Source organism: Nannobrachium achirus (genome assembly GCF_963921795.1).
Source record: "Nannobrachium achirus genome assembly, chromosome: 1".
Classification (NCBI taxonomy): Eukaryota; Metazoa; Chordata; class Actinopteri; order Myctophiformes; family Myctophidae; genus Nannobrachium; species Nannobrachium achirus.
The window spans coordinates 68,227,725-68,242,359 of NC_137810.1; the positions used below are offsets into that span (position 1 = coordinate 68,227,725).

General features: G+C 40.3%; 1 protein-coding gene across 1 annotated transcript in view; it reads left to right on the forward strand.

Annotated features, from left to right (window-relative positions):
* Positions 1 to 13,334, forward strand: part of LOC308289563 (protein NLRC3-like) — a gene marked incomplete at both ends in the record, with an annotated part of 52,423 nt that extends 39,089 nt beyond the window's left edge. Inside the window, one exon of the mRNA XM_080731291.1 lies at positions 12,810 to 13,334. Within this exon, the coding sequence (XP_080587417.1) occupies positions 12,810 to 13,334 (525 nt within the window). The remainder of the gene's footprint in view (positions 1 to 12,809) is intronic.
* Positions 13,335 to 14,635: the final 1,301 nt, after the last annotated feature.

Sequence of the window (14,635 nt, forward strand, 5' to 3'; positions counted from 1 at the left end):
CATGTTGAATTAATCAAACTTGCTATTTATTTAGGTAATCAATGTATTTTCCCATGGAATTCACTCAAACGCTTAAACTGGTACATCTTGTAATATTTAATATTTTCCTAAAGTATGATATAGTATCTTATCACACCCTTGGTATGAAAACAATGTAAAAGAGTTGCTTGAATGAAATATAATTGATTTAAACAAAAAAATATTTGTTTAATGCAGTTCTTTAGCTGTGTTACATTAAATCATGCTGTTACAATTAATCCCATGTGGGCTTCAAATGTAACATCGGAACAGCGTCCACTCTCAGTTTAATAACTCATGACCTGTTTCATCAATTGAAAAACTTGAAGTGGTTCATGATAGCAGACATGTGTAGGTCCTTTGCCTGAAAATATTGGCTATGTAGGTAAAATAATCTCTGAGTAAAATATTGAAATGTGAAAAACGTTAAAATCGTGCAGGCTCTCCCCTACATAATGAAATAATAATAATAACAGTAAATAATAATCGTTTCTGTCTCCGAAGTATCGCGAGATTTGGTTCCCAGACAGGAAACGGTGGATAGTCTCGCGATACTTGGCTCGTTTAGAAACATACTTTTTGCTCTTTAGATACTGCTATAAAATGACACAGTGCACACATCAAAAATCCACACAGCACAAAAAAATGTGTGACATGCCTTCTTTTATTTTCCTGAGCTGAGTATGTTATAAAGGTCTCACTTTTTCATGAATAGTGTTTGTTCATGTTCATGTGAGCTGCTGGGAGGCTGCTCCACAGTCTTCCACCGAACTTCCGGCTGCAGTTTGGCACCCATGGTGCGACAAATCTGCCGATTGGAACTGCGAGATAGCGAAAGGGGCGTGGCTGTCTGTACCTCTTTATTTACCTTGCTCTGGTGCAGAGCAGAAGCCGTTTCACAAGTAAGGGTGCCTGTGAGGTCAAAACAGCGGTTTGGTTGGTCTCAGGACGTTGTGTAAACACAATCCAATAAAAAATACTAACATTGAAGCTGAAGAAATAACCGCACTAGTATAAAGTCTATCTACTCTGTTAGTTATGAGAGGGCCCGCAAAATCTAGCAACAGGGGCAGCCGAAATCTAGCAACAGGGGCAGCTATGAAAAAAATGGACTAAAGCAGGTATAAAGGGGTATGATAAAAGGCAGATTTAACCCTATATGTGACCGCTCGTGGCGTTTTCAGACACAACGGGGCCATGGTCATTTTTCTATTTTTTACATTTTATTATTATTAGTACAGCATGTAAGCTTTCATATGATGTATCATTCATTGAAATTGGACAATATTTGAAGAAGATATGATCAATTGAAACGTGTTGATCCAGAAACAGCAAAGGAGAGAAAATGCCCTTCAAAGAATTCTCATTTTAACACCTATTCCAGGCTAAGAAAATGGGAGTGACATAGTAGTTAACCCCACCTCTAACCACTCCCCCAACCACTCCCCCACTAGCTGTCAACTGTCTGTCAATACTTGAAACATATTTCACAAGACAGGCCTTCAAGCCAGTAGATCAAATAATACTCATGAATGGTATAAAGTAATTAAGTAAATGTACTTAAGTAATATACTTAAGTATAATTTTGAGGTAGGTATTTGTTCTTACTTGAGTATTTCCAGTTTCCAATACTTAGACTCTACTACACTGAGAGCGTGTAGGGTGCACCATCTGCTATTTTCAAATTAGTATTTTATACTTTTACAAGTACAATTTGAAATGAAAGATGGCTACTTCATGATGTATTAATAGGCTACTAGTAGCCTACTATTTGTACTTTAAGTACATTTTGATGGAAATACTTTTATACTTTTTACTCAAGTAAATTCTGAATACCAGACTTTTACTAGTAACAAATATTTCTGCATTATAGTATTGATACTTTTACTTGAGTAAAGATCTGATTACTTTTCCCACCACTACTCTCTTATTTCTTTGCCCAAAAATGCGCTATCCTCTCTCTCTCTCTCTCTCTCTCTCTCTCTCTCTCTCTCTCTCTCTCTCTCTCTCTCTCTCTCTCTCTCTCTCTCCAAAGTGACTTTACCAGTCGCTCTAATTCACCCGTCATCTCTCTCTCTCTCTCTCTCTCTCTCTCTCTCTCTCTCTCTCTCTCTCACACGGGGAAGTTCGAGCAACATGTTTTGTAACATGATGGAGACAGAGTGAGGGACAGAGTCACAGAGTGTGGCCGTATGAAATGCATGCAATAATAAGAATAAAGTTAATCTGGCGTTGATTTTAAACCAATTGAACCCCGGATCCTTTGAGCTAAACCCACCGAGCCATGACAAAGAAAGAGAGAGGGGGGAAGGGAGGAGAGAAAGATAAAGAGAAAGAAACGTTCCTCGCAAGCGACTCCTCTACAACAGTGAAGCTGACTTTAACTTCGCCGTACGACATGTTGCATTCTGAAACTAGTTGATCTATACAACACGTCGCATTCGCGTCGCGTTGTGAGCTTGTAGATCAGCTCTTTTCACCACGAGATCGAGTCACCGCCGCTGTGATTTAGGCAAGGCGTTCTGTTGTATTCTGGTACATTCACAGCATTGTAACCCACCACCACTAATTCTCCCCTGTGTCACTGTTTTATTTTTCGTCGGGGAGCGCTGTAATCAGCGCATCGCCTGATTTTCGCCTCCGTTTACTGGCTGTCCTGTACATTAAAAGCTTTAAGCAAGCGTGCTGATACAAAGTGAGTTGCAAACTAGCCATTATAAGAAGATACATTGATACTGTTGTGTTTACTGTTTAGAAACACGTGTGCTGCTGGGCGGTGCTAGGCCAGTGGGGAGAACCACCTGGGAACAATAGGCGAGACCAATCGCAAGCACTCTATTTAAATATGTAGAGGAATGTTCCACCCCCAAATAACTACGGAAAATGTCTTAAAACACAGCCATGTTTAAGACTATAAAACGATGACTGCATGAATGTAAAACGCCTATCTGTTGTTATTAAAATCATCAACATCCAAACTGTTTTATTATGCCTAGAAACGAAAAAGACAAAAAAATTAAATCGAATGCATTTTGTTCTATTGTAGAAATCCCTTACTGCCAAGTTGTGTCTGATAACTCTGTGAGTGGTCACATAATGTGTTTTGGTCTGGATGACTCCTTTAATAGGTGGTTGTAACAGTAAGCAGGTTCTCAGAATAATGTATTTTTTAGCAGACAATCAAACATTGTGTGTTTTATTTGTCACTTAGACTGATGAACTGCTGGTTGTCAGAGAGAAGCTGTGAAGTTCTGGCCTCAGCTCTCAGATCTAATCCTTCTCATTTGAGAGAATTAGACTTGAACTTCAACGTCTTGCCGGTGTCTGGACTGAAGAACTTCTCTGGACTGGAGTCTCTGCAGTGAGTAGACTTGGACTGTGTCCATGTTGGTTAGTGCAGTGATTCCCTTGTTTCATGTTCCAATGGCATAACGTCTATTGTGCTAGTCTGCCCCAACAATCCCCTCCTCCCACCCCATTTATACAGTCATACACCTGCTGAAGATTCATGTTTATGTGTATAATCTGTTGCAGTAAAATATCCAGGCAAAATACGTAAATAAGCTGGGCTTGCATGATTTCATTAACCCTGCATTTTACCGTACCCTGTATTTTAAGTACTTTTACTTAAGTACTGTACTTATTTATAGTTTTGAGGTATTTGTATTTCCAAATTCCAATACTAAAACTATAGTTACTCGTTACTTTGCTGATCTAAATTATAATATGTTAAAACATACATAAACCACTTTAGCCCTATTTTATACAGAGGCTATTTGAAAATAGCAGATCTACAAGCTCACAACGCGTCACATCGTGACACGTTGTGAGCTTGTAGATCTGCTATTTTCAAACATTTTGGACTTTTACTTTTAGTATTTTAAGTAGATTTTGATGCCAATACTTTTGTACTTTTACTCAAGTACATTTTGAATTCTGGACTGCTACTTGTAACAGAGTACTTCTACAATGCATTGATACTTTTACTGAAGTAGAAAATGTGAGTACTTTTTCCACCACTGCATTTTTACACATAAAGTTTATAAAGTCATCCTCAACCGTCGTTCTCACAGAACACACAACTGTGCTGTGAAAAAACAGTGCTCCTGTGTGTGTGTGTGTGTGTGTGTGTGTGTGTGTGTGTGTGTGTGTGTGTGTGTGTGTGTGCGTGTGCGTGCGTGCGTGCGTGCGTGCGTGCGCAGAAGATATAATCTCTTCCCTTGCTGAATTAAACATAATGTCTATATTATCTGCTCTGTTAAAATTCAAATAATGACAATTTAAATGAATCCTACTTGATGCAACATTCATTGCACTCCTTGTAAACTGAGCTTTGCCACGTTCATAAAGTTATAGTAGCCTAGTAAGAAAAGGGTGAGTCACCTTTTCAATCACCTTTTTTTAATCAAAACACATATTTTTCTTTTGCAAGTTCCCACAATTTTTGCAAATTCCCGTCATTTCACTAGTAGCAGAAAGACTGTAGTGTCAGGTAGTGGAGAGGTTGTGTTAGACAGTCAGACATTGATGCATTGTTGTTCTACTTCCTACAGAGTGAAAAATGGAGGAGAATTCTGGACTAATCCTGAACTCCTTAAAAGATGTGAGTATCTGTATGTCTGTCTGTCTGTCTGTCTGTCTGTCTGTCTGTCTGTCTGTCTGTCTGTCTGTCTGTATTTGTACACAGTGTCTTATCCTCTGTTGGCCCCTCCCTCCCTGGATGCTGTCCTGAAAGCTCTTCAGTAGAGCTTCCAGTGAATGCAGGAGGTTTCTCTGCTCTTCTTGGCCTGGTCCTTCACACCAGCTGATGCTTGTTTACAAAACACTCCCTCTACCTGACACACCTTCTGTAATGTTCAACCCTCCTTCTGCCACACATTCTGCTTAATGTCCCCCAAACACACTGGCCCTCATTTATCAACGTGGTGCAGATCACAATTTTGGCGTACACCGAAATTTAGGCAAGTCTCGTCATTTATCATTTCAATGTGACTTCGACGTTGGCGTAGGGTAGGATCAAATCTCACGTCAAGTTCAGAGGTGGTGTAGGATTCATCTTACACCTCTTATTCCATTGTAGACATGCGGGGCAGCATTGTCTAACTATCTGACAGGCAATGGACACATGTATCCACTCGAAAATGTATATCTAACACACTAATAAATAATCCTGTGAAAATATAACATTTTATAAAAGCATATAGCCGGCTACGTCATGGACATGCATGCTGATTTTATGTCCAAGTTACAATGACAAGCAATTTAAATCTAGTGATATGGAAGCAATCTACATTAAGTGCTTTAACACTAACAGTCTATTGCAGTTCTGGCTCAGAACAAGCACAGATACGAACGCTCGCAAGAGCATTTTCGTGGACCGTGAGCCTCCAATTTAAACAGTGACGTGAGTCCTTTATTAAGGATAAAAGCCGGAGGTCCAAACCTGGCTGTGCCCAGCCCAGCGCACGCTGTGGATGATTTATTTGGGGGTCCACGGCCCACCGGGGAGATAGCCAACCCGTGCGGGAATTGTATATACCGGTACATGATTGCTATAGTTTAAGAACTCAGCGCATTGCGCTCGTCGCCGATATTGGGTTAAAATTAATATCCAAACATAACCGTGGGGTCTCTCAATGTATACAGTAGCTACTGTACACTATGCTGGAGTTAATGATGAAACCCGACGCTCCACCTGTGCCCACAGCGCACCATCTTCCCCGTGGGCGCCGTGGATTTATTTATGCCACCTGGAGATCACTCAACACCAGCCAGCCTTCATCCATCAATGCTTAGAGCCTCATTCATTCTGCAACCACTGCATTCAGATGACCTTTAGTTTCCAGCATATCTGTCATTAATGTGGCGAGCCTGTGAGATCATGGCCATGGGGAATTATGATTGCTTGTAACCAAATGAACGCGCATGGGTATGGTTTAAATGAATATCCCAGAGTATTCATGGCAGTGACTTGTGTCATTCATGTCGGCTGCAGTGCTATAGCCTCCTTGTCAAAGATTGTACCGTTGGTTAATCCCACATTCCCACTGTCAAAGACTGCTGTGTAAACCAAAATGCTGCTTTTCCAAGCCTAGTTGCGTGTGTGTGTGTGTGTGTGTGTGTGTGTGTGTGTGTGTGTGTGTGTGTGTGTGTGTGTGTGTGTGTGTGTGTGTGTGTGTGTGTGTGTGTGTGTGTGTGGGGGACGCGGACGTGAAGGGAAGTTTATTAGCCTTCTTTTATTTGTTAGGACGTATTCCGCTTGTTCTGGCCGTAAAGTCGGGCATTTCAAGAATATTTAAGGGCGTGTTATTTAAATTTCAGCCTGCACATTTATCAAGGCTGAGATCAAATGTACGCCAGGTGTGTCTGTTTAGGACGTGTTCATAAATGCCACTTGAACTTGGCCTCGCAAAATTTTGGAGAAAAAAATACACTGTTTTTTACACTCCATTTATAAATGAGGGCCACTGTCTCTGGGTCACTCCTCCTTTCAGTTGGCTACAGACCATGACTGGAACAAGCTGCAAATAAGCCTGGAAATGGAGACTTTTAGGCCCTATTTTGAACAAGCTCATATTCCTTAATAAAGTGATAACAGCACCATCTTATGCTCAATTGGTACAGTATTATGCAAGTGGCACTGAACACAAACATGCTATTATGAACCTTGACCTAAAAACATACAGTTTAGAGCAGGGGTCCTCAATAGGCGGACCGCGGTCCATGTCCGGACCGCGGTGCCTCGCGGACCGGACCCAGGACGAATTATAGTAAAAAAAAAAAAAAGTGGAAAAATATCCCCACGCTTTGTTTCCACTTATTCATTCACTTTCATTGCATGCGCTGGTGTGAGAGAGAGAGAGAGAGAGAGAGAGAGAGAGACAACGACGCGCTGATTGGCTGATGCCGGGCAACATAGTATTATGGGCTGTCATCTCTATGACAAGGGTGCGCTGATAGGCTGTTGCCACAGACCCGCGGAAGTTTTCAGAGCAGCAGCAACAACAGTAGCTTCAGCCACCAACAATGCAACTAGTTATAAATCAGTGGGGTTTCATTCACGCAAACATCATCAACGTGAATACGTTTGCAGGATTGTAATCTTATCTCCAGAGTGCCCGACGGCCCGTGACGGCTGCCTCTCTTTCTGCATGAATGTTGTTCTCCCATGGTTCTCCCCACCGGGGGCTGTGTGGCAGCGCGCCGCATCCAGTTGGGGTTACCGTGCGGCACTTAACGTGCGTCGATACCGCGACGAGACGCTGCGCAGCCGTCCACGTTCAGTGTGTGCTCCCCTGTCTCTGACGCGCGACACCTTGTTTTCTTATCGATATTCACGTTGCGACACAAGCATAAATTATTCGAAAATTATCCCAGTTTGTTAAAAGAAACCAGAGCACTAGCGCAAAATATCTCTGCTCTCTGCGCAAAATATCTCTGCTCCACAACATTCTGTTCTCCCTGCTTAAATGGGTTGTTTCTCTTCAATCAAGTAAGGCCCCCAAATGATTTTGGAGGAGTCCCCAGCCCAGATGACAGTGAAGTCATAATTTAAGGACCCTTTTAATAAAGAAAGAAACGGGAAAAGACCATTACTGCATCAACAAACTAATAAAAAAATAAACATATCAGCCATTGTAAAAAAATAAGAAAGGGATCCCTAATTAAGATGAACAATAATGAGGGCAAGTGGCCATGACATGAGGGCAAGTAGAACATGACCTGTACTTTCCAGACGGACAAGTGCCTCTGAGACCATAGTGTCAACCCCTGGTTGGTACTTTTTTGTATCTTAGCCTACTATTTAAGAATGACCGACATAATAAAAAAATATATATATATATTTTAAATAAATATATTTAAAATATATATATTTATATATATATTAATTGTTTTTTTTTCCCCGGACCCGGACCTGTTTCAAAAAAATATTTGTGGACCTTCACGATTTGTATTTGAGGACCCCTGGTTTAGAGGATCAGACCAGCTTTTATGCACAAAACAAATGTTTATTAAGACAGAGCCTCCTCACAGTCCTCAGGTATTATTGAGGTACTTGTACTTTACCTGGTTGTTTCATTTCTTCAATACTTTGTAGCCTATACTTATACTCCATACTTTCTGAGGCAAGTATTGTACTTTTTACTCCACTACAATTATTTGACAGGGTTAGTTGATAGTTACTTTTCAGATTTAAATTATTACCGGTAATAAAATACACACAGAACCACTTAAAGCCTATAATTTGGCTTTTCAAACAAATATCATATTTGCAAGCTCACAACGCGCTGCATCTCAGTGCGTTGTGAGCTTGTAGATATTCTGTTTGTGAAAGAAAAATGAAAAACATTAGTGTTCTTACTTTGTTGGTAGGCTACACTATATTTAAACTTTGTTGAGTATATTTTGATTCCATTACTTTTGTACTTTTACTCAAGTAAAATTCTGAATACCGGCTTTTTATTTTTTACTGTGGTATTACTACGTTTACTTAATTACGACCGTCAGGTCGCAAGTTACTATGAAAAGCTCCAACAGCTGTCTGTCCGTCCGTCTGTCACGTCACAAGTCACGTCACACTTTTGGCTCTATTCTTATCTCTTCCACCGTTGCCCCTATCCATGCCAAACACTGCACACACACTGCTTGGATGGCAAACCACAACCTCCAGCCCTGATTTCTCATATGGCGCCAACATCAGGCCGATTTTTGCAAAGCACATTTTTGGAAACTGCTCCTACAGATTTTGGCCTAAAATCACGCAAAGCGGTGCACAGTATCTCTAAAGTCATGTCATCAACATGGATCTGTCCCATTTCCCATATTCCCTCCTGATTGGCTACCATTGCCTTCTAAAGTTTGTGTATGCGACCTGACGGTCACTTATCTCCCCATTAGGGAGTCTTACTGGTAGATCTGCTATTTTCAGAGCGCAACACCCGAGCAGATAACCTGACTGCGCCAGATGGTGGCAGCAGTGCGTATGCCTGCATAACGCTCTGCCTTACATCTGGGATCGCTCGGGCAGACCTGATGTAAGGGGCGGGCCATTTTTTCAAATTCTTTAGCAGGTGATTGGATGGGGCCGCCTGTCTATCACAGTCTGGGAGTGTCAACTCCAACCACTCCTATTGGCCTGTCTGCATGACGTTAGACCCAGAATCCTCCTCCTGGATTTCCACGTGGTCTGCAGTCAGACTCTATTGGCTCAGAGCCGCTCAGAGCCCCGCCCGTAGCTGCCGCTGATTCGTCCGGCCCGGGACTTTACGAGTGTTATCAACTCTCCCCGAGGAATCTCAGATGGTAAAGGCAGAGCGTTATGCAGGCATACGCACTGCTGCCACCATCTGGCGCAGTCAGGTTACCGAGCAGAACCAAACATAAAATTACTTGTCTTTAGTTCTACTGGATCTCGTCTCCACTAGTCCCTCCCTAACATTTTAGTCTACTTTTATTCATTTTTACAAAATTGTCAGTAAATTTAGTCTTAGTTTTTAGTCATATTATCTTAAATGTGTGTTTTAGTTTTTATTTAGTTTTCCACAGTGAAAAAAGTCGACAAACATTTTTCGTCATAGTTTTAGCTGACAAAATCAACACTAATAGCCTATCAATCATAATCAAAATAGCCGATCTACAAGCAATTTTTACTAAAAAACATAGGGCATAATAATTCATAATAAATAAATGTTTTCTCTTCCTACAAATGTAGTGGAGTTAAAAGTACAATTATGCGTCTTTGAAATGTAGTGAAAGTCACAAGTATCCAGTAATACAAATACTCAGGTATTAGTACCTTAACTGTTCTGCTGCTGTTGACGACGCTCACCGTCATTGAAAGGGTTAATACCATGGCGCCGTTGACGGTGAGGACTGTCAATCTTACTGTATATACAGTAAAGATATTATTACTGTTACTGTTTTTAAAAAGCGAAATATTGATGATGCAGCCATAGCTAAATTTTCTAATTTAATGAGTACTCCTACTCCCTCAAACATGACCTCAGTTGATAATCTTGTAGATTATTTTAATGACAAACTGAGATCCTCCTTGGATACCGTGGCTCCTCTACAAATTAAGAAAAGGTATAAAACCCACAAAACCCCATGGAATAATGACGCCATCTGTCAGCTTAAAAGAAATTGCCGCAAAGCAGAGCGGCAATGGAGAAAAAATAAACTAGATGTTAACCTTGGAAATTTTAAAGAACACTTACATAAATATAACATTGCTGTCAGAAAGGCTAGGCAAACCCATTTCTCTACTATAATAAATGAAAACCAAAATAATCATAAAGTCTTATTTTCCACTATCAACAGTCTTTTAAATCCTATGCCAGCTACACTAGTAAATGATCAAGCACTTGCCTTGAAATGCAATGATCTTGCTTTCTTTTTTAGAGACAAGATCATCAATATCAGAAATGAAATAATGAACCCTACTCAAAATGTAATTTTAAATCCCCCCTTAGCCACCCACTGGGATTTCCCTGGTCAAGGGCCAGCCTCCTCTATGACTTCATTTGAGCCTGTCAGTGTTGACTATGTCAGCACTCTGATAGGAAAAATGAAGTCATGTACCTGTGCCCTAGACCCCATCCCAACCAAGCTTTTCAAAGCTACCTCCCACTGTCTCTCCCTAGAGACAACTAACATAATAAACCTTTCCACCCAATCAGGTATTTTTCCCAAACTTTTTAAAATGGCTTTGGTAAAACCCCTGCTGAAGAAGCCCAATTTGGACAGCACTGATCTTAACAATTACAGACCCATATCCAATCTCCCCTTTCTCAGTAAAGTTCTTGAGAAAATAGTCTTTAATCAACTCCTCAATCATCTTCAAAATAATAATATCCTCGACAAGTTTCAATCTGGTTTCCGATCCCAGCACAGTACTGAGACAGCGCTACTCAAAGTAGTCAGCGACCTTAGAATGGCAAGTAATAAAAATCAAGTGTCTGTTCTCATCCTCTTAGATTTAAGTGCCGCTTTTGACACAATTGATCACTGCGTTTTAATAAACAGATTAGAGAAATGGGTAGGTCTCTCAGGTAAGGTCCTGAACTGGTTTAAATCGTACTTGTCTCAACGACAGTTCTCTGTTTCTCTCGGTGATCTTAAATCAGATCCAGTTGAGAGTCAGTATGGGATTCCCCAAGGAAGTATTCTAGGACCCATCCTTTTCTCATTATACATGCTGCCACTTGGCCACATTATCAGAAGCCATAAAATCAACTATCACTGCTATGCAGATGATACGCAACTCCATATATCCATCTCACCAGACGACCCCAATGCCCTCAGTATGCTAATTTCCTGCCTAAATGACATCCACCTCTGGATGGCCCATAACTTTTTAAAACTAAATGATGGGAAAACTGAGATTCTCCTCACTGGTCCTGAGGCTGAGAGAGAACGAATACAGTCCATGCTTGGACCTCTGGCTGGACACGTCAAAAAAGAAGTCACAGACCTGGGCGTGATTTTAGATTCTGACCTAAATTTTAATTCTCATTTTAACAAAGTCACGAGAACAGCCTTCCTTCATCTAAGGAACATGGCCAAAGTAAGACCATTTTTAAATCAAAATGATGCAGAAGTACTTATTCATGCTTTTATAACAAGCCGGCTGGACTACTGCAATTCACTTTTTACAGGATTAACCAAAAAATCTATAAGAAAACTTCAGGTAATCCAAAATGCAGCAGCTAGAATTTTAACCCACACAAGAAGAAGGGATCACATTAGTCCAGTCCTGTCTACATTACATTGGTTACCTGTATCTTTTAGAATTGATTTTAAAGCTCTTTTATTTATTTTTAAAGCACTAAATAACTTGGCACCCTCCTATATTAGTGATTCTATTGAGTTTTATGTTCCACCAAGAACGCTTAGGTCCTCCACTGCTCTTCTACTAGAGGTCCCTAAAGGTCCTCATAAAGCCATTGGTATGGCCGCTTTTTGGGTTTATGGCCCTCAGTTATGGAACACATTACCTCTGGAGCTTAAAAGGGCAAGCTCTCTCAGTGTTTTTAAAACTAAGCTGAAAACCTATTTTTTTAATATGGCTTTTACTTAAATCAGTTTTTTCTTTGTTGTGTTTACTTCCTATGATCTTTTATTATTTCTTATTGTTATTCCTTTTGCCCTCAATGACTTCTTTCAATTTTTTTAACACCACTGTTTCTGTTTTTATTTTATTTTATTGTATTTTACTTGTATGTAAAGCACTTTGGGCTACATTGTATGTATGAAAGGTGCTATACAAATAAAGTTCATTATCATTACTTACTGTACGTCGCTCCGGTCCCGCCCGCATCGGTAATGTCCGCGATTTGTTTACAACGCACGTCGGGCGTGCACGCGAAGTGAAGCTCCTCCATAGTAAATCCATTGAGAGGCCCATAAAGAAACTTCAATAACTCATAAAAGACATTTGTATACAAAAAGGGGTCTCCACTCTGCACACTCTAGACACGGGATGCGCGCAGCCATGTTTCCCTTCTGGACCCACACTGTCATGTGACTAGATGACGTAATCGTTGCCGTCAAGTGATAATCCAAAAACACAAAAACAACCCCCATCCAGCCCTTCAAAATAATAGCGGCGGCCTATGGAGGAAACGGCGTGGCACCGAGGCACCAAGCAACCTTCAGATTAAGAGGCACTATTAGTGTTAACTACACAACATTAACTTATTGTGTACTCAGTTACTGTAAACCAATGTCTCTCTCTATATATTTCTAATGTTTCCTGTCTTGTTCTCTCATCAGACTTCCATCGTCTCACACTGGATCCAAACACAGCGAGCAGAACACTCTGTCTGTCTGAGAGCAACAGGAAGGTGACTCTACCAGAGGGGGAGGAGCTTCAGTCATACCCTGATCATCAGGACAGATTTGATGATGAGTGTAAACAGGTTCTGTGTACAGAGGGTCTGACTGGACGCTGTTACTGGGAGGTAGAGACGAGTGGAGATGTTAAGATAGGAGTGGCTTACAGAGGAATCAGCAGGAGAGGAGAGGGTCCTAATGGACTTGGGGACAATGATCTGTCCTGGAGTCTGCGCTGTGGGGTAGCCTATTACACTGTCTCTCACAATAGTAGGACCACTCCCCTCCCTGTTGATCCCTCTGACTCCAACAGAGTAGCAGTGTATGTAGACCATGCTGCTGGAACTCTGTCCTTCTATAAGGTGTCCTCTGACTCACTGAAACACCTTTACACCTTTCAGTCCACATTCACTGAACCACTCTACCCTGGGTTTAGGGTTCTTTGGGACTCCTCCTCAGTGTGTCTTTGTGAGGACAGATAATGTCTCTGATGAGTTGACATCAACCAATATGGTTGTTATGGATGTGTGTTTGAACACAATTAGCATTTTGGACATCCAAGGTTTCCAGGCGACAGCAAAATATTTTATGTATGTATGTATATATGTATGTATATTTTATATGTCCACAGTACAGTCAATACTGCAACGTAGAAATACTCTGATAAAAGTAAAAGTCTGGAATTCCAAATTTGCTGGAGTAAAAGTGTAAAGGTATTGGCATCAAAATGTCCATCGACTACCTTTTTTCACTGACTAAATAAAAGCTAAACAAACACTGAGCTATGAGGGTAAGACAAAATATAGTAGGGACCAGCGGAGAAGAGATCCTGTAGCTCTAAAAGACTAGTCATTTTATGTTTGGTTGCGCTCTGAAAATAGCCGATCTACAAGCTCACAATGCGACGCAGCGCACAACCAAGTATAAAATCAGGCATAACATCACAGCCTGCCAAAATACATTTCAGTCGAATAAAACTAGACTAAAACTAAGATAAAATCAGATGCCAAAAAATATGACTAAAACTAAATGGAATTTTATTCAAAAGACTAACACTACATAATAATTTGCTGTCAAGATAAAACACTGACTTGAAAATAGCTGATTCACAAGCATCACAATGTGTTGCGTCGAGACACATTGTGAGCTTGTAGATCAGTTATTTTCAAATGTCTGAAATGTACATGACTGACTGACTGACTGACTGACTGACTGACTGAACATGTAATTTTCTACACAGCATGTTTTATGCTGCCAGAGAGTGAGTTTACTTGTGGTTTTGAGCCTAAGCTCTTCATCAGACCTGAAATTATTTTATCCAAATATTGTTATATTTATCAATCTGTTCCCCTTTGCTGTGAAACCTTTTTTTCTATTTTTATAAAATAAAATGTTGAATATGATCACTGAATCTTTGCAGTTTGTTACTTTAAATCCTCGAGTCAAGATCATTAAGTCTAATCATGTGTGTGATTAATATGCATTATGATGTTAATAACAGGACATATATGATGCTATGAACAAACACTACTATGAATGGTTTATGAAATAGGCAATATTTATTTATTTATTTATTTTTACTATAAAGCATCTGAAGTATAATTGTGAACCAGATGTCCCAAAATATTCAAATCTAGTTTCAAACCAGGATGTGTTTTAAATCACTGACACATTTTTTCAAACCAATGTTTCTCAAACAGTGGTCCGGGACCCAGTTGTGGGTCACGTACCAATTTGTATGGGTCACAACTTGTGTAAAATAATCGGATACATTTTAGAAAGA